Source organism: Onychostruthus taczanowskii, unplaced genomic scaffold, assembly GCF_017590055.1.
Source record: "Onychostruthus taczanowskii isolate IOZ18803 unplaced genomic scaffold, ASM1759005v1 scaffold53, whole genome shotgun sequence".
Lineage (NCBI taxonomy): Eukaryota > Metazoa > Chordata > Aves > Passeriformes > Passeridae > Onychostruthus > Onychostruthus taczanowskii.
The window spans coordinates 5,709,367-5,736,580 of NW_024502902.1; the positions used below are offsets into that span (position 1 = coordinate 5,709,367).

General features: G+C 43.6%; 3 protein-coding genes across 16 annotated transcripts in view; 1 reads left to right on the forward strand and 2 right to left on the reverse strand.

Moving 5' to 3' along the window:
• CRY1 (cryptochrome circadian regulator 1) overlaps window positions 1-559 on the reverse strand; it is a 39,882-nt gene extending 39,323 nt beyond the window's left edge. The window contains exon 1 of one of the 2 annotated variants that reach the window (XM_041416732.1): window positions 100-559. In XM_041416732.1, coding sequence (XP_041272666.1) covers window positions 100-257 — 158 coding nt within the window. In that variant the 5' untranslated portion in view covers window positions 258-559. The remainder of the gene's footprint in view (window positions 1-99) is intronic. The other variant, XM_041416733.1, reaches the window with a different exon arrangement.
• On the forward strand, window positions 515-13,526 carry MTERF2 (mitochondrial transcription termination factor 2). Of its 9 annotated transcripts, none has more exons than XM_041416735.1 (3): window positions 515-647; window positions 1,279-2,050; window positions 7,992-13,526. In XM_041416735.1, the coding sequence occupies exons 2-3, from the start codon at window positions 1,912-1,914 to the stop codon at window positions 9,197-9,199; spliced, it is 1,347 nt and encodes a 448-aa protein (XP_041272669.1). In that variant the 5' UTR covers window positions 515-647; window positions 1,279-1,911; the 3' UTR covers window positions 9,200-13,526. The 9 variants fall into 9 exon arrangements, with proteins under 9 accessions (XP_041272669.1, XP_041272677.1, XP_041272668.1 ...); XM_041416743.1 differs by lacking the exon at window positions 515-647 and adding an exon at window positions 3,737-3,759 and having other exon boundaries at window positions 832-2,034; XM_041416737.1 differs by lacking the exons at window positions 515-647; window positions 1,279-2,050 and adding exons at window positions 4,291-4,472; window positions 7,103-7,298.
• Window positions 13,527-13,864: 338 nt separating this feature from the next.
• Window positions 13,865-27,012, reverse strand: TMEM263 (transmembrane protein 263). 5 transcript variants are annotated; one of them, XM_041416745.1, is made up of 5 exons: window positions 26,899-27,012; window positions 23,412-23,473; window positions 21,388-21,477; window positions 18,266-18,335; window positions 13,865-14,485 (listed from the first exon to the last, which is right to left on the reverse strand). In XM_041416745.1, exons 3-5 carry the CDS (start codon window positions 21,391-21,393, stop codon window positions 14,199-14,201), a joined length of 363 nt encoding a protein of 120 aa, XP_041272679.1. In that variant the 5' UTR covers window positions 21,394-21,477; window positions 23,412-23,473; window positions 26,899-27,012; the 3' UTR covers window positions 13,865-14,198. The 5 variants fall into 5 exon arrangements, with proteins under 5 accessions (XP_041272679.1, XP_041272680.1, XP_041272681.1 ...); XM_041416746.1 differs by lacking the exon at window positions 21,388-21,477; XM_041416747.1 differs by lacking the exon at window positions 21,388-21,477 and having other exon boundaries at window positions 26,913-26,959.
• Between the last annotated feature and the right edge of the window lie 202 nt (window positions 27,013-27,214).

Genomic DNA, 27,214 nt, shown 5'->3' on the forward strand with positions numbered 1-27,214 from the left:
GACGGCCCAATCGGGCGCGGAGGGGAGGGGATGGCGGAGAGGCAGCGTGACCGAATACATAACGCGGGGATTAGGGCCCCCGCAGCGCCCCGCACTCACCGCCACCTGTTGATGCCCACGTTGGAGGAGCCGGCGAACCAGGGGTCCAGGATGTAGACGCAGCGCACCGTGTCGGCGCCCTGGATGCATTCCCGCAGCGCCGGGTTGTCGTGGAGCCGCAGCCCCTTGCGGAACCAGTGTACGGCGTTCACCCCCATGCCGGGTGCGGGCGCTCAGCGGGAACCGCCGCCGCCCGCGGGGCCGTTCATGGCCCGGCGCCGCCGGGCGAGCACGGACGGGCGGCGGGGCGGCCCGCGGGGCCTCGCTGCGGACGGCTCTAGGATCCGGCGGACACGGCGGGAGCGGCCGCCCGGCGGGGACGCATCACCCCGCGGAGCCCCCGCGCCGGGGAGAGCAGGGACGAAAAGTGTGACGCTGGGTCCGGCGGTGACGGCGCCCTGCCCGCGGAAAGCGCCGTCCGTGCCGCTGCCGCCTCCTCGCCGCTCGCCCTGTGACTGCGCGGGGCTGCGCCGGCCGCCCCGCCCCGCCCCCCGCCGCCCATTGGCCGGCGCCGCTTCCACGTGACCGCGGGCCCTCACGTTTCTGAGGTGTGTTCGCTACAGGCGGCGCGCGGGGGAAGGGAGGCCGGCCGGGGGGCCGTGGCGGAGAGGGGGCGTCAGGGGGACCCGCGATCCCGGCGGGAATCCCACCCGCCGGAGCACAGCGGAGCTGGCGGGCCGGCCCGGGCCGGCGGGGGGGGGGGGGGGGGGGGGGGGGCCCCCCCCCCCCCCCCCCCCCCCCCGCCGCGGCTTGGCTCGGGCGCGGCGGGACCCGGATGAGCACGGGGCCGCGAGGCGGCTCTTGGCGGCGCCGCTTCCGCCGGGAGGCGCAGGCGCGCGCGCCCCCGAGGCTGTTACGTATCGCGGCCCGCGCGCGCACGGGCGGGGCCCTTATGTAAGCGAGTGCGCAGGGAGCGCCCGCTGCGCTGGCCGAGCGCCGGACGGCCCTTCCGACCTGACGGCTCCGTGACGCCGGCCGAGCGCTCGTTGCTGCCCGCTGCCGCCGGGACGTGTCGGTCGGTCGAAAGGCACCCCCGCGCTTGAGAGAGCGGCTCGGCCGTGCGGCGCTGCCGCACCCAAGCAGGCTTTCAAGCAGCAGAACGGGTTAAAATGGTCCCTCCTGGAGCGCCGTTAGTAAAGTCATTACTAGTGGTGAATTTCTCACGCCTGTTAATTACAGAGCTCACACCACCGTCTGTGTGCTGCCAACGCCGCGGGTTTCCCTGGACCTGCTCCTTGGTTACACTGGGCACGGCCAGCAGCCGACGGAGGCACCGCACTGACCGGAGTCGGTAGAACCCTTTGGAGCCTTAGCAGGGCAGCTCTGGGTACAGATCTGAAAATAAACCTCCACCTGTGGATTGCAGCTCAAATCTACAGCTTCACGGACAAGCGCATAGCAACAGCAGGAGTGGTCTCAATCGAATTACTGTCTCAAGTAAAAGGCAGAGTACCCACATCAGCAGTACGGCTCTTTCTTTAACTTCAAGAATTCCAGACAGTACTTTAAGAATTGTCATTTTTCTTTCTCCTAAAATATTTCTTCTGCTAAGATCCACAGAAAGTAAAATCAACAAGAAGAGACGCGTGCATCGTATGTTTCCCTTCGGGCCTTTCTTTCCTCACTTTGAATGACCTAATAAACACAGTAATAGAATCACAAAATCATTTAGGTTGCAAAAGACCTCCAAGGCCAACTTTTGACTGACCACCACCATGTCAGCTGGGCCATGGCACTGAGTGCCACATCCAGTTGTTTCTTCAACACCTCCAGGGACGGTGACTCCATCCCCTCCCTGGGCAGCTCAGTCCAATGTTTAACAACCCTGTTGGTGAAAAAATTCCTCCTGATATGCAACCTGAACCTCCCCTTGTGCAGCTTGAGGCTCTGTTCTCTCGTCCTGTCACAGCTTGCCTGCCAGATGAGGCCCCACCTGTGATTGACGATCAAGGTATGCCAAGGCCCCAGCCGTGATTAGAATCACTTTCTGCTTGGTCTTACACAAAATTTCTTTTTAAAAGGTGTAGCATGTGGAGACCGAACAGTTTCTGAGCACTGATTTTAACAATAGCATAAATTATGATGAGTTTCTCAATTATCACTTGATTGTAGAAAATAATATTCCACAGCTCATCATTCTGACCCAAGAAGAACATATGGGATCCTTGCTGCAAGTCAGAGCTGCAGTAGTGGGGTCATTGTAAAGTCAAACATTGCTTTCTCAATTAATACAAAGTACGTTCTTATTTACTTGGTAGTTTTTTATTATTATATGCCAAATATTCGGTAATTAATTTGGAAAAAAATAAATAATAAAAAGGAATTCAGTAGTTAATGACCACTGTCCATCAAACTCATTTGAATTCTACAATTTTTGAACACACTGAAGAAGTAGATTCCTTATTTTCAAGGAAAGTCACTTCACAACAGTTTTTATTTCAAACATTTAAATTGCTTTTTCATACTCATTATGTGTCCTGCTAGCTCCCCACAAGGCTGCTACACTGAAGATAGCCCTGAATAAAGTCCAGCATCAACCAGTCTGCCTTCTTGGGAATACTGAGGTGGAAACAGCCCTTCCTCACTAGACCTTATGGTTTCATAAACAAATTGCAGTCATGAAAACCATCAGTCTCTAAGCTGTTTGTTGCTACAGGCTAAATAACAATTGCAGTATATCATTAGCATATAGTTATGTCAAAACACTCTTTGGGTCTACCTGGCCATGCCTTCTATGTGAGACAGTTTGTTCTTCACTCAGAAGTGAGAGAAAGAACATATTAACGTATAATTAATATTGTATTAGGATATATTAATATATAATAGATGCAGACTATATTAATTAAAATGTCAGCTCTCAAGGGAAGAGCCAGTTCAACTAAGTTGAAATAGAAAATAGAATGACAGTTAATCAAGGAACTCACACAAGTGAACCTCTCTACAGTGTTCTCATGTGAATAACTTTTTTAAACAATATTGCTAATTTAGCCCAGACGGTGATTGCAAAAATTAAGAGAGTGGGGAGAAGATAGAAGGGAAAAAAGATAACGTGAAGGCATGAAGTGAAAAAAAACACGAAGAAGCAAGTGTACAGTACATTTTGTGTTACAAATTAGAAGCTATTTTTTTAGATGCATGTTTTTAACGTTAGTGTATGCATTACATTCACAGAGTTTGTTAACTGTTCTAGGAAGAGCTGTTATTTAGGAGACCAGGCCTGAACCCTGCTCCTACAGCAAAGTTTCTTTCTATAGCATTTCTCTTCTTCCTTCATTAGCTCTTTTTCACAGACCCAACAGAGACTACTGAACACGTCGCTATGAAAGAAGGGTTCACAGAGACAACAGCAGTGATTCTCACCCTTTGAAAGATGTGATTGTACAGACTTGGAGTCAGTTAAAAAATCCCAATGTTTCTAGTCTAGAAATCATTTATGTGACTATTGATTGCTATTCTAGTTGAGAAAGGTAAGCAGATGTAACTAAAAAAACATAAGCTAGAGAAAAATGGTTCTCACCATCACAGCTCAATGAACTTCTGAAAAGCCACCAGCAAAACAATATAAGCCCAATGACTAGATGTGAATTTAATTATGTAATAAGGCAGTGGTCATATAAGGAAGATACACTGGTGTAAGGCAAGCCTCCCCTCAGGATGTCGGCGTTACCGAATCAAAAGGATCATCTGCTTCCCGTCAGAGCAAAGGCACTCAAGTAGTCTGACTTTCAAATATTCCGTTCTTTGCTATTATATTACTTAGAAATTATTATAAAATATTTTCTATTCACCCCACCACTTCTCTCTGCAAGCTGTTTTACTCCAAGGGCCTTTCACTTTCCTAGCGCCGGCCAAGCCTGCTTTGGCAAGCGGCGGAGGCTCGGCCGGGCCCGGCCCGGGTCCCCTGCGGCACCTGGTACGTGCCAGCGCCCCCCGCGCGGCGGCGGTGGTGCGGCCCGGCGGCGGCGGCGAGTGAGGGTGGGGCGGGCGGCGGGCAGGGGGAGAAGGCCGCGGTTCCGAGGGAAGCGCGGCGGGGGCGGGAGCCCGCGTCGGCCGCCGCTGTCTGCGGCAGGAGCGGCACTCGGGGCGGGATGGGCCTGCAGCCGCTGCTCCCGCGATGGCTGCAGGAGAACATCCGCCTCCCGCCTCTCCGCCCCCAAGCGGGGTCCAAAGGGTGGGAAAGGACGGCCCCGGTGGCCGGGCTGTGGGAGCGGGCTGTGCTGGAGACCCGTGTTTTGTCTGTGCTGAAAGCACCACCACTTAATGAACCGTGGTTTAAATAGTGCTGCGCGTCCTTAAGCACTTTCCAAATGTCTTTCCTTTCCTGGATGTAAGAAGAAGCTTTGTCCCCATCAGGAGGTTGAGCAGTGGAACAGGTAACTCACAGAGGCCGCCGGGCTCTATCCATGGAGGCTTTAAAGACCTGACTGGACAAAGCAGCCCGGATCCTGCCGACCCTGCTTTGAGCTCTTGAGGTCCCTTCAAACCTGGATTACTCTAGGATTCTCTATATTTTTTTTTTTCTAGAAAGCTTTATGTTTGTCTAGCATGTATTTTATAATAATTTACCTAATTTCCACCACTAATGCAAAGCAGGGATTCATTTTTTGTAAGTGCATAAGTGTGAACATTTACTGTGCATTAATCTACAAAACTGCAACCTGTCACCACCCCAGATTCCTTCACAAACCATTTAAAGCCTGTCTACACTGCTCTCTTCTAGATAGACACCTACTCTTCTTGGTTCACTCTAAGTTCAATCTAGGCATTCAGTGTATACATATATATATTCAGTATATATAATTCTTTATAGCCTATTAAGTTTCCTGTTGTGAGAATGGTAGTGGGTCAGCAGTCATACTGTTGCCCTCTTTACTGAAAGATTTTGTGAATAATTCATCATGAGTAAAAGTTTGAGTTTGCTAATTTTCAAAAAGTGATATTTGAGTCTCAAAACACACATTTCAGAAATTCATGAGGGATAAATCAACCAGTTGTATCTATATAAATCAACCTTGTATCTATTTCCTATAGAAGATTTACATAGAAGTCTCATTCAGCAATGAAACTTACAGCACCCCTGTACTCTATGTTCAGGTCTGCAAGTGTGCTAGCAAGCAGGATCACAGGTAACTTTGACATTGGGTCACTTCCTTATTGCTGTTCTAACACTTGGTGGTGAGAGGGTGCTGCTGGCAGTGAGAGCAAGCGTCTTATCTGAGCTGGCTGGGCTCTTTTTTTCCTTAATCTCCCAATTGCTTTACAATCCCCACAGCAATCTGGTTATGTGAAAAGTTACAGTGGGGTCTTGGACATTAGAACATGCATTAGATCCAACAAGAGCATTGAGATAACTCGGAATTCTTGAAAGCAGTTACATACCTGAAATGTAAATACTGTCACCTATGGACTTGGAAATCCATCAAGTCATAACTCAGATCTTCTTGGTTTCTACAGAACACCATGACATTCAAATTCATTCATGTTATTTCGTATGTTTTATTTTGCATAGGGCTTTTTCACAAGGGCTCTTAAATACCCCTGTTAAATGAGTTTTGGCACATAAACTTTTCCTTTCTTTTACAGTATTCTGTTTCTGGTGATCCTCACTAACAACAGGGAAAAACTGACTATGATCCTAGGCATTTTTAGAAAATGTAAAGCTTTTTTTATATGAATGTAACAACCATTCCTATGTCAGATTTTAGAAGAGCACAATTTACTGTCTCAGAATATTTTTAAAGTTCTGTAATAGTAAAAATTACAGTATTTTAAGGGACTGCATTACTCACAAGGCAATTTTATTTAACAGCAGGATTATGCATTTAAGTAAAAGTAAGTCATAGTTATTTTTCCAGTTTGTTCTTTGGAAATATTATTTGACATCCCAAATAATTTTAACAACACTTCACTTTGCTTGCTGCTTCTAGCTAAGCTGAAGCATTAATGAAGAAAACCCTGATCCTTCAGAGATTGGCTTATTCTGACTGGACCCACTAAACTCAGTAAAACTACTCAGAGTGCACAGACACAGGCAGTTGTGTCACTCCTGTGGAGGAGAGGTTTAGTTTGCAGTCACTTTTTCAGGACATGGAAAGGTCAGCACAGAAAACATCTGTGACTTACCTACACTTCCAGTGCTTCCAGGGTTACTGGGAAAAATCACTTGTTCTGTTGTGGGGCTTGAGACAGCATTTCTGAAGTCACAGGGTGTATGAAGACAAAATCATCAGCCTTGGGATTCTGGTACAAGCAGCACATTAGGCAGTTGGTTTTGCCTTAGATGTGTGAAATAACACTAAAGAGCAAGTTATCAATAAACAGGTTCTGTTAAATAACATAAGTGTGCATATAGGAAATGACATCATATTCTCTTAGTTTATGATATAATAACATAACAGTAGTTCATCTCAGGAGCAGGAAAAAAAACAATCTCAAAGCAAGGGTACACTCTCTTGAGACAAAGGATTTACCTCTGGAAAATATTCAACCTTACCTGGCAGCTAGAAAGAGAATCTACCACTAAAGTTTTCTAAACAAACCACGTATTTTCTTAAACAGCGGGCTATAAGGAAGATTCTAGGGCTCTGGTACAGCTGTACAATAGGTGTGTTGGTCTGTTATGTAGGAGATTGGACTGCATGATCATAACAGTATTTTCTCTCCGGGAAAAAACAAAAACAAAACAAAACACCCCCCCCCAAAAAAAAAAAAAAAAGCCAAAAAAACAACCAAAAGAAAGTAATTTAACCATGCTCATGTAGGTACTTTTTGAAGCATCCTATACTTGGAAGAGGTGAAAGCAGCTGTCCAAATGTTCTCATTTTCAGTTTGAGCAGTTTTAAGCATGTTAGCAGCAGCTGTTTGCAGGAGTATTACAGAGATCAGCAGTTCTCCCTTCCACAGTGGTACTTCCAAATGGTTGTTCTGAAAACACCCCGCAGGAAGTTAAAGATACACTTAATGATATCTTTGTTTGACTGCCGCGGCTCCTTTGCCCCTGCAGAGCGGGTGACAGCGCATGCGGTATTGGTGATAACTGGGCAACCAGTTTGAGCAAAGGTGAGGTGTGGGGTTGGCCCTGTGGACTCCAGCACAGCCACACACCTATTCCACAAGGACTCTGCCTGCAGAAGAGACCTGAAGGCAGAGATAAGGCACTGGAGCACGCAGCAGCTGTAGCAAAGTAGGTGTTGGAAGAGGTAGGTGAAGGCCTGGAAATGTTACTGTGTACTTGCTTCCTCCCCCAAAATACCAGGGTCAAACTGAGTGTGTCAAACTCAATTGACACACTCAGCTGGAGAAAAACACTTACATAAAAGTTCATATGATTTTTTTTCCTCCCTTAATTATATAAAGAATGATTTCAAAATGAAATTATGCTGCAAACTTCTGCTGAAGCAGCACTGCGTGGTAGGTCTCTGACACATGAAAGAACAACTCACACTCCAAATAATGCTTGAGAAGTTAAAGCAAATACACTCATAAGAACTAACTAAGAGATTTAAGCTGCCATTTTTGTCTATTTAGTGGGATTGCTGTCAAATGAAATTGCATGAATCATTTTCCTCACACGGTGTGAGTGATCTGTAATGCAGTCACATTGTTAGTGGCAAGAAATGGCTGACAGCTTGGAGCTTGTATGACTGCAAACATCGATATGGGCAGACCACCGCCCCACATCAGGTCTGTTGCGTCCAGTGACATGTCCATCAGAAGGTTAACCTTTCAAAAATAGTCTTTCCCTCTGCTTTCATGTGAAGCTGGATTTTGTACTAATAGCAAAAACCACTCTGGAGAGCAATTTCTTACATCAGTTCCGTCTAAACATCAATGATTCTGATCATTAACTCATTCCTTAAATGTGTTTTCTTACAGTTGTTGTGTCTCCACAGGACTGACTTCCATGATGCTGAGAGGAGTTGCTCACGGTGCAAAAGACACATTCACTCTTCTGTTGACAAGATCTCCGAGCTGTAACCCAGGACTGAAGTTTTCATCAGCATGGCCTGACATAGCAAAAAGAAGCTTCCTGATACATTCCAGTTACACAACTGATACCAAGTCAAGAGAGGAAAATAAAAAAACCCTCGAGAATCTCTACAGTTTGTCAGTTGACATCACGAAGATACGCAGACTGAAGGAATGGGTCCTTCTCCAGGATGTGGCCTATGTTAAAGAAATTGCTGGTATCTTACAGGAAATGGGAGCAGATGAGACCACTGTAGCCAGCATTATAGAACGCTGCCCTGAGGCAATTCTTCACACCCCAGCAGAGATAAATTCTCAAAGAGCTTTATGGCAATTAGTATGCCAGAATGAAAAACAGCTGATTAAATTAATAGAGCAATTTCCAGAGTCTTTTTTTACTACTGAGAATCAGCAGAACCAGAAGGCAAACATACTGTTTTTTCAAGAGCTGGGACTTAAGAATAATATAATCACCAGGTTCTTGACAAGTGCACCCAATATTTTCTATAATCCTCTTGAGAAAAACAAAAATGTGATAGAGACATTACAAAGAAATTATTTAAATTTGGGGGGTTCTGAAGCAAATATGAAGATCTGGATACTGAAGCTATTGAGCCAAAATCCATTTATTTTATTAAATACTTCCACTGCAATCCAGGAGAACTTGGAATTTCTCCAAAAGAATGATTTCACTGACCAGGAAGTTCTACAGCTGCTGTCCAAACTTAAAGGCTTCATTTTTCAACTTAATTCTACCACTATGCAGAAGAGTATGCTTTTCTCCAAAAACATTTTCAAGTGCAGTGATCAAGAACTGAAACAACTAGTGCTGAAATGCCCAGCCCTTCTCTACTATTCTGTTCCAGTTTTGGAAGAAAGACTTGAAGGACTACTGAGGGAAGGAATTTCTGTAGCACAGATAAGAGAGACGCCAATGGTGCTGGAATTGACAACACAAATCGTTCAGTACCGAATTAAAAAGCTCTCTGCATTAGGGTATGATATAAAGAGTGGAAATCTAGAAAGTTTGAATGGTACTAAAAAAGATTTTGAAGTCACTTATGGTAAGATACAATCAAAGAAGGAGAGACCAATTTTTAATCCTGTTGCTCCTCTACACATTGAAGATTAATTTGAAGGCTGTACTTCAAGTAATGCAACAGCAAATTAAAAGGGAAGTTAATTCTTTGAGGAGAGATGGAGCAAAAGCAATCTTAGCAAAAGTGTAGTCTTACACTGTACTTTGTTCAGGAGGGGGTCTTAGGTACAACTTCATTATACAATCATAGTATTGTAATACTTTAAGATATCATCATAGAAGTTACAGTTATGATAAAGGTTGCCTTTTTCTCAGAGCACCTCAGATGTGACATTTTCTTACCTGACAGGGCATTAACTGCCTTAGATTTTCAGTTCTGTCACTGCACAGTGCAGCCTGTGGTAGTGATTAGCACAATTTTTATCTGAGGAAGACAAAAGGAGGATTATTTTTCCAGCACTGGTCATCAGTTGGCTGGTTCACTGTCTTCAGGAAACACCCTTGGAGTTCTTTTCCTTATTGCTGAAGTAGCTCTAGCTCCTGGATGCTGACCTGCAACAAACTCGATTTCTTGGACAGCTAAGCCCTGTCCTGACAACAGGGGCTGGACATAATATTTTTTTATTAATTGAAACCCTAGTATCTGTGTACAAACCATAATGCAAAGAAACTACAAGATGATAACCTTTATACTTCTGAGACTTCAAAATTTACTTATTTTTTCAAATAGTTCGGGAGAGGAAGAAATACATTTGTTGCTATTGTATAGTTCTTAATCTCTTCTAGCAAGGTGGCAACAAGAAAGATTAGGGAGAGACTCAAGTCTCAAATGATGGTAGGAGAAAAGAGAAAGTCATGCTTTTCTACTAGGTGCAACAAAACTCTAGTCTGTAAACTACTGGTGGTTGAACATGACTACCAGATTTGCAAACAGCTGCAACAGTTTCTAAATATATGGGTGACACTGCTTCTAAGATAACACCATATGACAATTGGCGACAAGTGCTGGCTTTCAAAATAGTAACTATCAGACAGCGTTTAAGTTCTCAGGGGATTTGATTTCTTCTCATTTATGGGCTGTGAATGATAATATAAAACAGTAGCATCACTGACAATCATCTCAATAGGATTAGGATCCGTGATTTTCTTTCACAGACTTTCCTAAGTAGCTGTTCCACACACATTCCCTCTTACCAGCAGAATGAAAGCCAGCTACACACCACCCTCACAACAGGCATTCTTCAAGGTCATTTTTATCACACGTTTTGGCAGCAAGTCCAGGCCTCCGTTTCTTAAAATGTGGTTTGTAGTTGCTGAAGAAAGCTGGTATTGAATTACTGGTCCAGAGGGTGGGCTGCAAGATGATGCTTTTTTATAGTCTGCCACATTATCTGCTGTGCACTGGGGAGGGGCTGGGAACACCTGGTGGGAGCAGTGCAAAGATGCCAACAGCTGAAGGTCTTACACGGAGCACTCTGCAGGCAAATGCAGGCGTGGCCGGCGTTTCTGGGGGTAAATGCCGCTCCTGCAGGAGCACGTGCGACACTGGCAGGAGTTCAAGAAGGGGACATATCACAGCATGAAGAAAGTCAGGCTGTGGTGCCAGGCTGTGTCTATGCTGACTCTTTCAATATTCGTTGTTTAAGAGGAAACTGGGAAGACAGCTGTATTAAAAATTCACAGGAACTTGCCTTTGTCACTCTCTGACTGTCTTTCCCTGCTCAGCCATTAAGCAGACCACAATTTTATCTGAATTTTAAAGCCTCCTTCCCCTCAGACACAAAGGGGCATTTCAGCTCTCCAAAGCTCTTCTAACACAACCTGTAACTGAGCCAGAGACCTGATTGGTAGCTTAGGAGGAAAAGGAAACCAAGACATACAGCAGTGTTTTCCCTTAATATTTAGTTCTAGCATTTCTACAGGTACCTGTTTTTACAAAGTTCTTGAAACAACTTATTCCCATCACTTAAATTATTTCCCGTGGCAACAGAACAGGAAAAGGATGTATTTCCTTAACTAAGTCACAGCCTGAGTTATCACAAATTCATTTTGCATTCTGAATGTTTCCATTTCTTTTACCCTTTCAAAATAAAAGCATTTGCAGAAATGCTCCTCTTCTCTACTACCAGATGACAATTCAGTCAATCCTTCATTCCCGACTCTATCCTGGGACCTGTTTCTCTATTCTTCACAGGATTCATTTACAATAAAACCTCAGGAAAGTTCCCAGTCACCAAAACACTGTATTGCTGAAATCCTCATCTTTTGTTACTCAGAGTGACTGTGGACCAGCCTGTGAGTAAGCCTTTCACTACCTAGAGAGCAGTCAGGCATACAAGCTGCCTTCAGAAACATTTCCCCTTTTGGAACGGGGACTGGGAAAAGCCAAGTGAAATAAAGCTACCACAAAAACAATCCCAAGACAAAAGAACAACCTCACTCCCCCAGAATTCAGTTCCATATTCCACTCAGCTTACTATGATCTTAAAACTGGACATTCCCAAGCATCATTGACCAGGGGAAAAGAAAAATAGTGAAAAGGATTTTGTGTGCTGTCTGTGCATACCTTACACGCTGAAGTTACAGCTTTTGTTAAGAGCTGGTTGGTGCTAAGTAGACACAAAGACACTCTGGAGCATGGTACTGTGGGAAGATTTATACCTAAGTATGCCTTTCTCCACAAAACTAAGGAAGCTTTCAAATGTCTGAAACAGCAACAATTTAATGTTTCACAGGTGCCAGGACAGAATCGGAACAAGTTTTTAAGATGAAGCAAGTTTCATAAGTGAATAGAAAACACACAGGATACAGGACGAAGCTCTTTGAAAACTAAACCCATATGCCATGTAAAAGTTTAAGTTTACAAGACTCAAAATAATAGCTACAGGATATGTTAAGAAGAAAACATAATGGAGTGTTGGCAACTCCTTACATGCCTAACATTGCTTATCTCAGACCACACTTATTTTGCTGCAAGTTTCGTAGTTTAAAATTAAAGAATTTAATAAAAAAATGGGTATGATCAGTTCAACATTCCCACTTACAGCAAAACTAATAGGAAGAGTTTGGTGGAGTTTCACAAATTATCACTGTGCTCCAAACAGGTGACTCCTAAAGAGTTCAGTGGCAGCACTTGGGGGATATTGCTACATTGGAAATTGCAGGGGAGCAGACCATACTAAATTATATGCTGCAGCAAAATTGCCTCTGATATCCAGGCTAGCTCATTTCTAGAGCTAACTGATACCTCTAAACAATGCTATATTCTATGCAATTTGCTATTGACTATAAAGAAAAAAAAATAAGCCTTCCATTTGTTGCATCAACTTACCTCATTACCCCCTTGCAGCAGATCAGAACCAAGCAGCTGGTGTATCTAACAGAAGGAGCAGATGTCATTTCTTGGGTTTTTGCTCTCCCACCGCCCCAAGTTCCACGCTTACAAGTATCATGCTTCCAACATATACCATTTCTGATATAAAATGAAGTTGTCACAGAGTGCAGTTGAAGTACCAACGGCTCAGAGAGATTGCATGACTACAGTACCATAATTGAGACAAGATGTACTTCCAACACCCATGAACGAGGAATAAGTTTGACAAGTGATATGTTTTCGGTTTTTTTCATTTTTTAAAAAGTCCCCCCCATATAACGACCTAGTGCAACCACAGCCACTGAAAAAATAAGCGTACAAGTTCTCCATAGAAACAAAAGTTTTTAGAAAATACTGCATACACACCATGAACAGATGCCTCCCATGGGCTTCAAAAGAGATTACTTATTTTCAAAATCAGTACACAAATAAAAAATCACAAATGGTTTCTATTTTAAGGCAACCTCAAGCTGTGTCATTACAAGTGCATTTTGCCTCACACGCTGCAGAGGAAGTACAGGTGTTCCCATTTGAGGTGTTAACATTTGGAATCTGTCAGTACACAAATCACTTGAATCAAGTTGCCTTTTTTTTTTAAGGCCTCATCTAATGTTTTTGGTTTGTTTTAAATAAAAAGTATTGCATTTCACTCAAAAATCAAGGTGAAAAGTACAAGAAATGTAGTGAAAATTTCCTTGCATTTGCTTAAACAGAGCAAAAAGCTAACCTGGTGTATCACGGAGTTGAGAGAACGGCTTTGCTAGTTCTTCAGTGGTTTCCAGCTACACAAGAATTCCTAGCAAGTTAGACAGCTGTGCTAGATGACCACAAACATCAGCCCATTTTCTACAGGCTGTCATTTTTTCTAGTGTCTATAAGAAGTTTATTCGAAGCAAGTTCTCACTTGCAGGAGATAGATGCATTTTATTAAATACACCTGAGATGAAGCAATCATGTTTTCAGTAAAAACTGAGAAAGTTTCAGATATCAGGATTTATGAAGAGCCTAAAGCTCATTCTGTAAACTGCACTGAAACGACAGGACGGTTCTTTACACAGCTTCACCTAGTAAAGAGAGATTTTCTTCTAATAAGGCATTAAGTTATTTTACTCTTTATGATCCTTTCTACCACACTGTTAAACTTTTTCACTTCTATCTCCCATTCTCATTTCCAATTTCTGCACATCTCCAGGCTCTTTGCTCCTGTCTTCACTGGCAGAATGCAGTCAGGATAGTTTACAGGCTGCTTGCAAGTACAGGTTCATAACCAAGACTGGGTACGTCCAACAGTGCTTTCACACAGCTGAAGGATACTTAGCAGGAGGATGTGGAAACCACTGAGAACAATAATTGTCATCTCGTATCAATGGCATCACAGAGACTACTGAGTTTCTACATTCACATTTTAGTCCAAAACTGCAGAAGATGTACAGTAAATGACTATTCAAATATGTATTATTCCTTCAGATACACTCACTTCTATAGTTATCAAGTGTAACATTTCACCAGATACAAAGCTTCAATCTAGGCTCTATTAAATCCTCATATGCTGTGCTAGCCAAGCTTCTTCTGTCCTTTTCAGATGAAATTGAGTTACTTGCACAACTTGTTAGAAGATAAAGTGTCTAAGACACATGGCTTCTCATGGTCCCAATCTTAGCAGATTTTAATGTCACTGATGCAATATTCTGGAGAATTGAGTATGTCTCAGTTTTGGTTTTAGTCAGACTTGTCCTTTTTCTTTCCTGTTAAAGGCACTTTACTTGCAACAGCAGATCCTACAGCTGTAACACCTCCAGCTACAGCAGAAACACTTCCTTTGACTAGACCCACTCCCACGGAAGGCACAGATGTGACCGCTGTTTTGGTAATTTCCAAGCTCTTCCCTCCAATCCAAGCAACACCTCCAATCGTGGCACCAACAGCTCCCTTTGTGACACTGAAGAGGCCACCAGTCACACGAGAAAGCATGCCAGCCTGCTGTTGCGGGTGGTCTTTGAGTGATCCTAAGGGAAGAAACAGCAAGCAAATCAATCTCACCACCAGGATTTATGCATTTTCAAAAAAGTGTTGAAAGTATTTATTTCCTTTTCTAGCCTAACAGCCATTGCACACCGTCTATACTTACCTTCCAGGCTGCTTTTCTTGGATGCTCATACACCTAGTTCCAAATAACAAACAACAGGGAAACCAAGAAAAGAGCAAGTGGAACCACAGTGGGCAGAGCTAGGGAATAAACAGACATGAAATAAAGAGGTGAGGGAGTCAGGAGCAGAAATAACATGCTTGGAGGAGGACAACTACTGTAGGAGGCAGCAGGAAAGAAAAAAACAGCTCTGGATGCATGGGAGACCTCTGTCCAGCCCTGCCAACACACTGACTTTCCACTGCAACACGCCTTAGGAGAACCAGCAGAACAGCTCTGTCCCCAGAGCCCTCAATGCCCACAGCTTGCATCCAGAGCACAGATTCCAAGAGTCATGTCCCAGCACTCATCTGCTACAAGATGAAAACTCGGGTGAGCAACTTTCCATGCACTGCCAGTACGTTTGTGATAATGCCAGGACTGGCCATTAAAAAACTGTAACTGTCAGAGTTCCAATGTGCATACCTGAAATAACTCAAGCAAAAGATGCCACCTAAATGAGAGAATTTTCTACAAAGTTGACAAAAAAGGAAAACAAGGATACAGAACAGTGAAGCCCAAAGGAGTTGAAGATATTGGAAGTCCTTCCAGCTCACACTAGTATCCTAATTAACAAATTGATATAGATTATAGAAAGGGTAATGGAAACTGAAAACATAAATGACAGGCTTTTACTTAAAGCCATAATACTCCTGCTGGTTCATTCTAGGCCAGCAGCTTTCAATATGGACATCTCCAGCAAAAATGCATTGCCAACACAAACACACAGAGATCAGAATTTCTATGTACATACAGAAAGTCTTTAAAGCATCACACTCAGAAGGAAGTATGTGGAGTCTACCATAAAATCCAATGTCTAGGGCTTATTCACTAGAGGATTCTTGTGACCAGACTAACAGAATTTGTAACAAATTTGGTCAGAAACTGTTTCACTTCCACTTAACTGGTTCACTATCATCAGAGTGAAATAGACATAAAGTTTCATCCCACTGAATTTTAAGAGCTGATTTCACTGAGTCAGAACTGATGTAAGCAAGAAATGATGCATCATAACTAACATTAAAAATAATAAGAGAAACAAACAAACATAATCTCTGTGTATTTATCTTTACCTTACTTCAGAGGTAGCCAGTCCATTGACATCTACTCTACATGTGTAAATACAGAATGTGATGGTGTGCAAGTAATTTCTGGTAATGGCTGGCACATTCCATTTCCATCCTATTTGCACTGTCCATGGGCTCTAGCAAACACCCAGCACTGCAGTTTAATTCCCAGTGATTTCTGCTCTAGGACACACGTGCCTGGTCTCCTTTTTTCTGAAGTGTGTTTTCAAAGAATACCAGATCATGCCTAAATCTAAGGAGACTGGCTCAGTCACACAGACATGGTGCTGAAAACACAAACGTTGTGGGCTGACCCCACCATGGGCCCTCCATTAAAAGTTGGGCTCGATGATCCTTGTGGGTGCTTTCCAACTCAGAATATTCTGTGGTTTATGGAGCACTGAGAAAATGACACAAGTTCCCCATCCAGGAGTTGGCTCTACCAGGCCATTTCGCAGCCAGCTTCCCACTGAAAGGAATCCAAGAATGAACAAGAGTTTGAATGAACGTAGGTTGCAAAGGTTGGCGCCGCTCGCAAGGCAGAAAATACAGCATTAGAATAGCACTACTCATAAAAAGCAGGAGCACAAAAGCTTCTTCTAGACATTCTTGAAAGCCTTTGGGCACCAAGCTTGTTGAGCATGATTTGAACAAATCAGAACTATTTCTGTCTTTAGGAAAAATTGCAAATTGGTTTTGGAATTGAGACTTTCCTCTAAGGAGTATTTTGGCAGCCTGTTCAGAGAGATGATTTTGCCAGCATTGAACTTCCTTCCATCCACATTTGGCTATCTTTCTATGATGGTGTTAGTGTATCACGTATAAGGCCTTGTACAACATTCAAAATGGGGTTGTTTTCCAAGGGTATTCCATTTTTTTAACTAAACTCGTAAGGCTTGAAGAGTGTACATGAATCAGAACCAAAAGGAAAAAGCCTCTTCAAGGATGGAGTTTACATTAAGATGAGCTGTGCTTCACTCTACTCCCTCTAACTACACCCATTTTCTCCATCTCTTTAGACTTCATATTCAAACTAGTTATTGTCATACTGAAAGAAAACAATGTGCAGAAGAAAATAAGTCTTAGCTGCTCACAGATTTTAAATAAAACTTTGGAATAACCAGTGATGATCAAATTCTGCTGTTGTGCTCTGAATCTGGAAAACCTAGTGAATATTCTAGGAAGATAAAAAATGCCCACTTGTTTCACTGCCCTACTCAATAAAGAATTGGTTCTAGTTTCAGACTACTGTTCACTGTCTGAAAATACAATGATGTTTACATGATGTTTAACATGTATCAAACACAATTAAACCTCTAAGGCAAATAAGCCCGTAACAACTAAGCAAGCAAAGCCCAGCCTTAAAAATCAGACTTTAAGATAACACATTTAAGTGTAGTTTCCAATCAGGCATTTGCTATCAGAAATGCTTCTGGGATCTTAATAACAAAAGCACAAGACTTTTTTGTCCTCACACTATGCTACTGTAACAAGTATAACAGAGCTGAAGAATTACTGTGCCATGAAAACCTATTTTTCCCTTTCCTCTCATCTTCTTCTACTTGTGTTTCTTGCCTAACAGTTGTTAAGAATAGGGTGAGCTACTCGACTTCAATCCTTTCTGCTACAGTTAGTGGATAATACTGTTGTTCAAATGAAGGAAATTGTTCAGTTATACAACATAAAAAAGCTGAGGTAAAAAAAAACCCAGACCAACAAAGAACTTTAAAGGGCCATTATAAACTGAAGAGCAATGAACTGCAAGGAATCATGACTCACCGACCTCTACATCCAACACGTTTGGTTTTAAAGCGAGAGCAGACAGAACACACATAAGAATGTGGTTTTTTACATGCCAAGAATGGCTTTTGATTTAGTATATTTCCAGTCACATTATGCAAACAGGACTCTGCTCAATCCTGCCAGTCCACATCTCAGAAGAAATTCTGCTCATTTGCAACTGCATTTCCTCTGCAGATCTAATAACCAATTTAATATTCAGTTGGTTGAGGAGATCATAATGACACTGCATAAACGACGTCAAGTGTGTGCTTGATTTTATGAAACCATGAGATTGTGAACAGTTGGAACCACTGTTAATTGTATGATGGAAAACAGTCTCCAGAAGCAGTAATGAAGTTCTATATATATTTTTAATGCATCTTGCATAAAAGTCACATGCACTGTGAACACAGCAACGTGTCCAAAAATGAAGTCGGGCTCTTTACATCTCACATAGTAAATAGCAGAAATAAATGCCCATTAGATCAATTCATACCTCTGCAAACTAATCTGCAAATTAAGTCCTTCAGTAACTGCCCATCTTCTCTATAATTTATAGGTACAGTTGTTTACTCAGTTAATGGCCTTTTTGTAATCAGGATAATGCAGAAGTGAACAATAATCCAGGCCCATCTCATCCCAGGGTTGGTTTGTTTACTGTTATGTAAAAGAAAGTTGAAGTGTTCAGTTTGCAGATCCATTTTTAGAGAGAACTGATTCATTTACTTCCTATCAGGAAAGCTAATACATACCTTCTGGTGGTTCATCACGAACGTATGATGGGACTTCCTGCTGATTTTTGTCCGTTTGATTCATTATTGCCTAAAAAAAGAAATTCATAGGTGCTATTCATCTTTTCTGGCAAAGTATAAATGTAATTCATTAATCCAAAACTCAAGTAGATTAAGTTCCACAAAGAGAACTTCTTTTTCATTATTAGACAAGCTAGCAGGTCCTGTCAAATTGCTCATATTTTTATTATCAGACTGTGCTTTTGCATTCTTCAGCCAGACTCAATACTTAAAAAAGGAGCTCTCCACCACACCAGCAGGCTTGGTGAGAGCTGCCACACCACACCAAGTGCATCTCAAAAAGCAATCAGGAAGACAACAAGTAGGAAAACAAACAGCTACTGCCATACAAGAGTTTATGTTTAAGTACTGAAAAAAAAAAAGCCTAGTGATGATAGAGGTGATGGCCACTAGAGAAACAACAGTAGCATGCCTGTGAGATCTGCTAGTGCTTGGAAAGCTGTTTAAAAACACTAAATCCTTGCAGCATAATTTGAACAAATGCCACAAAAACAAGATGTATGAACAGCAGACAGAAACACACGATTTATCTTGACACAGAACTGCATAAATTGTGTGGTGATAGGAGCAGACCTGAACTGTTTTAACTCTATACAAACTCTCCAATGGAAACATTTCAGGGAAGATTTCTTAACATAAGCTGTTTCCTAGAGCAGTTCCAGACAAGCAGTCCCTGACAGGGGAAGCATAAAAGAAAGCTCAATCAGCAGCTCTGCTTATAGATTTTTTTCTCTGAAAGGGAAGAAAGTAACAACCAGTCCAGGTTTCCTTCCTGCTTTCCTCCCCCACCAAAGCATGCCTCGATATTAAGTCCTGCCTCCTCCCCTGAGTCCTCCCGCTAATCTTGCTTTCCCTCCTCAGCAAGCACCAAGGTCAGAAAAAGGAAAAACAAGTCGCATTACACCAGTCAGCAGGCTTCTCTTTTTTTGCCAGTGACCTCTTAGTTCCCTTCCCTCTGCACAAGTCTTTAAATCATTTAATTTCTTCCAGGAGACAACAAGCACCACAAAAATAATTCCTGCTTCTCTTGCCGTGCCCAGATCTCTTTGTACATGCTCTGGGTGAGAAAGCAGTGGCTGGGATCTGAAGAAGGAATGTGGAGGCAGAAGCAGGTGGGAAGACTCATCTGGAAAACAAGAGCTAAAACCCTCACAGCATTATTATGAAGTTAAAACAACACACTAAAAACTGGCACCCACATACTAAATCATAGACATTTGGATGAGAAGCAAGCCTAAACTGAATGTTAAAGAGTCCTCCCAATCAGCACTAAAGGTATCAGTTCAGGGCTCAGAAAACACAAGAAGCTAACAAGAAAGCAAGCAAAAATACCTACTACCAGGATGGCCAGTTTGATGGAAATACTGAACAAGTGCCATTCAAAAACCAGAAATGCAAACATGTCAGCTAAGAAAAAGGAAAGGATCATGTGATTTCCCAAGCTGAGAGGAAAGCACAGGGAACACTGAAGGCTGCACAGGACAGCATCAAGAATCACACCATGTACCTGAGAGCATTGTCCAAACACTTCTTAAGCTTTGTCAGGCTGGTGCTGTGACCTCTTCCCTGGAGAGCTGTTCCAGTACCCAACCATACTCTGAGGGAGTCTTTTCCTAATATGCACCCTAAACTTCCCTTAAACGGCTTTATGCCATTCCCTTGGGTCCTGTCACTGATCACCAGAGGAAAGAGATCAGTGTCTGCCCCCCTACTTCCACTCATGAGGAAGTTGTAGAGTAACAACACATCAAGATGGAAGACTAAAACACATGAGGGCTATAAGACAATTTAAAAAAGTATCAATTATAGAACTCCTTGTTATTTTATTTAATCACAAATAAGAGGAAAAAAATTAAAAAAAAAAAAATAACCTGACCAATCACAGGGAGCAACTGAGGACAATCAGGTTCTGAGAAAAGACCTGATTCAGATACTACGTGACTTCTTCGTATTCATCTAATGCAAGCTGAAAGAAATACAATATTCATCCTCACTATGTAAAGTTCCATGTAGATTTGTTGCTTTTTTCCAACTTGAAATAATATAAAGCACTGTAAGAAAGGGTAGACAGAAGAAACTGACAGGCCTGATATTATTCAATCAAAATATCTGTATCAAGATGAAGCAACTGTGTTCCTAATTAATGTCTGGCCATTTTGGTCATGAAGATGATTATCAGGAATGTAGAAGGAGTTTAACCACTGCCTTAGGGAAAGTCCTAAAAAGAGTAAAATAAAAGTCAGAACCTAGCAAGTCTTAATTCAAACAAAGGAATGAAAAAGTGATCAAAACAGTTTTAAAGCAGACTCAAGACAAATGAGTAAAACCAGAGGTAAATTATTTTTTATAAAGAACTACCTCCATAAATTTATTTGTATCTAGACAGCATGTAACTCCTAAAAGAACACCAGATGAAATTGCTTGTTTGAGCTTCCAAAATGTTTCTGTTAACAATCCCACATAAGAGATTCAGAAAAGTTATTTAATCTTAAGAGGACAGAGAAAACTGTCAGGAATTATCAAAAAGTTTGGAGTAAGTTACCAGTTTCAGACATAGGTAGAACACTAGAAGCCATCACAAGACTTCACACAAGGTTTAGTATTTTCTGCTATTAAGAATGTACTGAGCATAGCAACACTAACAGCAGATACAGCCCAGATGAAGCCCCTAGAATCTGTTTTACATGACATAATACCAGTAGTTAATTAAGATAAGATTTGTCCAGTAGGAAGAGTTAGAGTAAGATTGGCAGACTAAACAGGTAAGGGATGATTTCAAAACTCTCCACAGTCTGGTTTAGACTGTCAGATTTAGTTTCAGTTCCTGCAAAACTAAATGAGCAAAGCAGTGTATTGGCAGGGGAATTTCACAGCAGAGTTTCTAGTCTAGTTTAATAAAGTACAGTAGAAAAAAATAGCAGCACATATAAAATCACAGCACTATATACAAAAAGCAGTTCAGATTAGGCATTCCTGCCCATTATCTCTCCTAGAACCTTGAGGTCACATGATTGTTGATCCCAAGCCTTTCCTTAAAAGTTAAATAGAAATGCATCACTCACTTGCATCTAGACAGACCCCAGTGGTCTTTCTTCAGGCACTGGCAACCTGCTGCTATCAGGCCCCAGAAGTCAACGGAGAACTACGCACACCTGAGAACAGCAGCCAAGGCAAGTAAGTCACTGTTAGTAGGACTGAATTTGTTCTACACAGAAGAGAGCCTTCAGGGGTTTGCAGAGCAGAAAGTTGACTACTACTGTACGATGGGTGGTTCTACAGGTGCCCGGAAGCACTCCAGGGATACTAGGTGTATGGTTGAACAGGATGATCTTGAAAATCACTTACAACTTTGGTGATTCTATGATGCTGCAAGAGATGTGCCCAACCAGCCTGTACTAAGTTTTACTCACAGTTCTATGATATCAGGGCAAGTGAAAACAGAATCACATCACTGTCAGGAAAGTCTCAGAGCCCGATCCAAAACACAACTTGGCACACAAGATCTCACAAAGCACAATTCATATCCTTTTGTTTTTCTGTAGAAGCTCTCCAGGGAATCCCAGAATCAAAACCAAGATCCAACAGAGGACTTCTACGGAAAATTTTCAAATATCTACTTTACAGTTTGCATTATGCATCCTTGTATCCAATTTAATACCTCAGGAGACTTGAAAGATTCTGAAAAGTGATGCAAAAATGCTGTCTACTAAACAGGGTGCAGCATATCTGGTGAACAGGATATGCACAGGAGCATGTTTTAAACCTGGCTCCCTTCCAGAGAGTTAAGGTGAGTATTTCTATTGACTGGAGGTCAGAGGCCTGGAATAACCGCTTGGTGGCAGATTACTTCATCCAGTCTTCAGAGCAAAAGGACAAGAACATAACTTTTTTCTTCAAAAACTGGAGATAGAAAAACAGAAACCACTCACTACATTTTACATAATACCATGGAGGTAAAAGCACTCAATGCCTCCTTTATCTATTAAGATCTAGGCTTGTATGGCCTGCTTTGCATCAAAGTCCCCCAGTCACCAGACTGCAGTGTATCCTAAGGGAGGGTCCTGTTCAAGCTTTCCCCCAAAGATGCGTCCCCAGGAAGAAGACAAAGCAAAGTTCATGAGATCCAACAGAGATTCAGCTGAAACTGAAGGCAGTGACCTAGAGATGCAAGTGTAAGGCTTTTGTGCAGAGTTAAGTCATTCAGACATGCTACAGGTTAAGGAACCTTGGAAACTTGGAAGCTGCCGATTCAAAGTCCCCACTATGCACTGAATCATTAGTTACAGCGATTACCAGCACTGCAGACGTATGCAACAAGGCAAAGATTTATCAGAAACCCGACCTTTGGAACTCTTCTCATAAGTTTTCAGAATCTTCTTCAAAGTACACTAAGACTGGCCAAAGAAAAAGAGAAGAAGAAAGCAAGCAAAGAGATCTTCTGCATTTTCATCCTGTGATGCCAAATTCACTTGTGTCACTGCAGAAAAGCCTCCAGCTTCATTTAACATGTTCATTGAATGATGATATGGAATGAGGCAGGATCTCTATGAGGCCCAGAAAAACTCATAGGGACATTGATGAAGCAGGAATCTATCGTATCACACTCCAGTTCCCTTCTTCACCTGTGTTTTCTCATATCAAGAAGTGGAAGCAAACCCAGATCTTAGAACAGGGATAAATGTAAACTACTTCTGGGTTTTTTTTCCCCTGTGTGCTTATGAAGATGTTGTCTATTGTCTATTCATTCAAAAGATATGGGATAACTTCTCATCTTTCTTAATTAAAATAAATTGTAGCTTTCATATAAAAAAAAATTTAAAAAATAAAGATGGAAGTCACTCAACTGATTTGAAAGGAAACACACTTCCATATTGTCAGAATATGAAATACATAGAAAGCTTAAATGTTTTACACTGTAACAAAAAAAAAAAAAGGAAATTGTTTAGAAGAGGGTTTTTAATTCAAGACCTATTTGTAAGATTAACAGCGCTGAAGATCCTAAATGAAAGTGCCAAGAAGCTCTAGAAGTAATGGCATAGCCACATGCACATTCACATCAAGGCTGATTGAAATAAAACTTACTCACCAAATATATTCCTTTGTGAAGATTTCTAGTTAGTTGTTTCCACGAAAGTATTCTGCATACACCTATAAGAAAGGCAGAACATTAATGAGATCTTATGGAACAGTGACTGTCACATACCTGCCATGGGTGTACAGTGGGAATCAGGAATACAAATCCCCACAGTATGGAAGAAGCACACTTGATACAGCCTTAAGCTGCCATATTTTTAGAGATCTGTCACCAAGACACCAATTCCTCCTGGGCAAAGAAGATAATTTTACTTGCTCCATGTGCTGCCATGAGGATTGCTACGAGGCACAATAATTCATGTTAAGACACAAATGCTCCTTAATGAGCCTGCAGTTCTTGGATAGTAATTTGTGTAAAATTTTAGCCTTCCATTGAGAAGTGGGCTCTAACCATTACGGATGTGTGTAATATCCCAAGTTTCAGAGGATGCTCTTGGTGTCTTTCTGACTTTAGAGACAAAAAGCCCTTCTGTCTCAGCACAGCAAACCTGGCCCAAGCAGCAGCCAGTGAAAACTGGCTTGTTTCAATGCCACTACTCAGATATTTGTGGGTAGCAATGAAACAACCCAAGGATGGGGCCAATTTCAGCTGGCAGCTTAATGCTGCTCCAGACAGCTGCAGCAGCAGCAGCCAGTGCTGGAACTTCTATCTGACAGAGCTGCAAACAAACCCATCACAAAAGAAGTTATCATCCTTCTGGCTACCAGCTATGCAGGTAGAAAGCCTGGCTACAGAGCTGACAGAAAACAAACAACCCTTGCCACATGAACAGCTCTTCTTTTACGTCTTTCAGCAGCTGCAGCAGATTTCTGAATGAACCTGATGTATTTCACATACAGGGGAAAAAATATATTTTTAGGTATGATAGTTTAAGAATTAAATTTTTGCAAGAGCAACAGTCTCTACTATCCAAATTAAACAAGGAAGTAATCATGAAGCCAAAAAAGATAATCCCACCTATGGCTGCTCTTCAGGGTACTGCTCCAAGCTGCACAAGCAACCCCTCACAATCAGCTTCACTGCCTTACTCCTTGGATTAGGACTTGTAATGTGTCACAGGCAATTGTGCACAGTGCTCTTAGTTCTCTCACACATAACCCCCAGAGCACGGCCAACACAGAAATGTCTGTTTCAGTCTGTTACTGCAAGGGAGAGAGTTGACTGCGCTTCTGCAAGAAGAGTCAGTGCCAGCAGCACTGAAGTACAAAAACAAATCCGGGCATGTAGAAAGCATGTAGGTAAAAACCAAGAGCACAGCTAGTATTTCAAGAAGCCGTCAGTTTAAAACTCAAGTTTCAAAATTCAGATTTATATACAAAGCAAGACTGGCTTGGAAGCAAGAGTGCTGTGAAAAAGAGACTGCATTTTCACGTAAAGACCACAAGAAGTTGATCAGAAGTTTCCAGGTGTGAACCACAACTTACTTCCAAGCCTACAGCAGGATGGGCTACAACTTCCTCCAAAAGAAGTTGCTGAAAGTAATGTACATAACAGGCTCACAGTATGTAGGGAACTGAACACAGCTGGGAAGGTAATGCAACATAGCTGTATTAAAAACCAAACACACACCACGATTAAAAACAAAAGAGAGGTATAATATCTCCTGAAAAAAAAAACAAAAAACCCCTAACTCTGCCCAGGACATTACCATATCATGTCTACCCTGGATGGAGAATGCACCATTTCTCCATCACTGTCAACCAAAATACAGCTCAGGGTCCAGAAGAGGATCTATGGAACACCTGATGTGTTTTCTCTGATGCAATGATTTACAATATATAAAATCAAAGGTGGCATGAACCAGAATTCTCCTTTTCTAGTTCTCTAAAACTGGTTCCTAAGAAGTACATGGTAAATTCCCGTAAGGTGCGCAGCACAGCTTCAAAAAGACCAGGAAAACTCCATCCTACCAGTTTTATCATCCTCTGCCTCCTCCTAGCTCAGTTTTCAGAAGAGCCTTCCCCATTTCTTTTAACACTTTTCTAAAGCCTGAGCTCCAGATCAGTCTTGGATCAACTTTTCCAGAAGACCCTCAAAGACAAAACCTGACTGTGCCTAACAGCCAGCAGTAAAGCAGCTTCTGAACTTCCTTGCTACCTCTGCTAATGAAATAGTCTTTTCCCTAGCATCCACCACCTGTTTGTTGGCTCCTACCTGACATTTAGACCTGGTCACAGACCACTTTTCAGTTTGCAGTGCTGTCCATTTCTACACTGAGGAGGCAATACTAACTTTTCTGAATATTTAACCACAGTTTAACAGAAAGCTTTACATGATATGCTGGATAATATTTACTGAGCAGTCTGTTGTGCATACAAACCAGTACCTATATATTAAATTAAGCAATCTTGTATGTATCCCTCCAGTTATACAGAGGCATTCTGCCCGAAGCAACACAGTGGACACACTAAAACAAGCTACATGCACTTGATATTTACATTCCTTATGGAGGGACATCCTGATTCAGAGTTCTCATTTTCACACCAATTCAATGAGCAGAAGGAAGCATAGAATTGCATCCACAGAGGCTGTCTCTACAGTTCATACAATGACCAGAACCAGGCATACAGCTAAATCAACTTGCCTTGATCTCCAGGCCACACCAAATAAACGCCTAGGCTAGGTGAATGTGAAAAGCTAAGCCAGTCCCAAACAGTTCACAAAAAACCTCTTCATACGCTACTCCATCAAGCTGGACTCGAGAGACATGGATGAAACAAAGAGCACGTTACTACAGCAAACATCCGAACACTGCAAAGTTCAAAAAGAAGAAAACCCGAAAGCTTCTACTAGGTCGGAAAAACTCTCGAGGGAGAACAAGACCATCCAGGAGCCAAGCCGAGGGGAGCACGGCTCCCTCCGCTGACCTCCCTCCCAGGTGAGGACACCGCTCCGCCACGGGCGCCCGGCCCAGAGAGGGCGGTAGCGGCAGGGGAGAGCAGCCCCCTGCCCTCGGTCCCGCACCCGAGGAGCCTCCCCCCCCGCCCCTTCCCCTCGGGCGGCCGAAGCCCCGCAGTCCTCGCCGCGTCCTGCTCTCGCAGCTACCTGCGTGCCCGGCGGAGCTGCGGAGGCGGCCCGGCAGCGACCCCCGCCCATGACCCCGGCCGGGCCGGCGCGGGCACCGCCGGCACCTCGACGCAGGGCGGCGGCACTGACGTGGCAGCCAAGGCCGCGGCGGAGCCGCTACGCCCGGCTCGGCCCAGCCCTCCCGCCCCGCGGAGCCGCGGCAGGAAGCACAAAGGCGGCCGGGCTGTGCCCGCGCCGGGGGCAGGTGGCGGCGGCGGCTCCCCATCCCTGACTCGCCTCTCCCGCCAGCGACTCCGCCGGGGCGCGCCGGGTGCTCTCCCGCCTCCTCCCCTGGAAGTTCCCCTTCATCCGCGGGGAGGCAGGGAGGGCGCTCGGCGGCCGGCCGGCTGGCGGCAGGGCCGGGGGGTAGCGGCCACTCATCCATCCATCCACCCCTCCCTCGCTCGCTCACCGTACAGCGCTCACCGCTCCTCGGCCCGCCCGGGCTCCGCTCAGACTTTACTCCTCCGCCCGTCCCCGCTGCCGACGTGGCGCCCGCCGCCGCCCGCCCTGCCGGCGCCCGCAGACCCCGCCCCAGCGCCCGGCGCAGCCCCTCGGCGGCCGGGGGGCGCCGCCGCTCCCGCCCCCGCCTCCTCCTGCGCCGCGGCCCGTGCCCTCCCTCAGAGGGGCCGCGCCCCCCGAGGGCCTGCCAGGCCCGGCCCGACACCCGTGGACGCCGCGGGGGCGGGGGCACCTTCTTGCCCCGGGGCCGCGCACCGAGGTGGAGG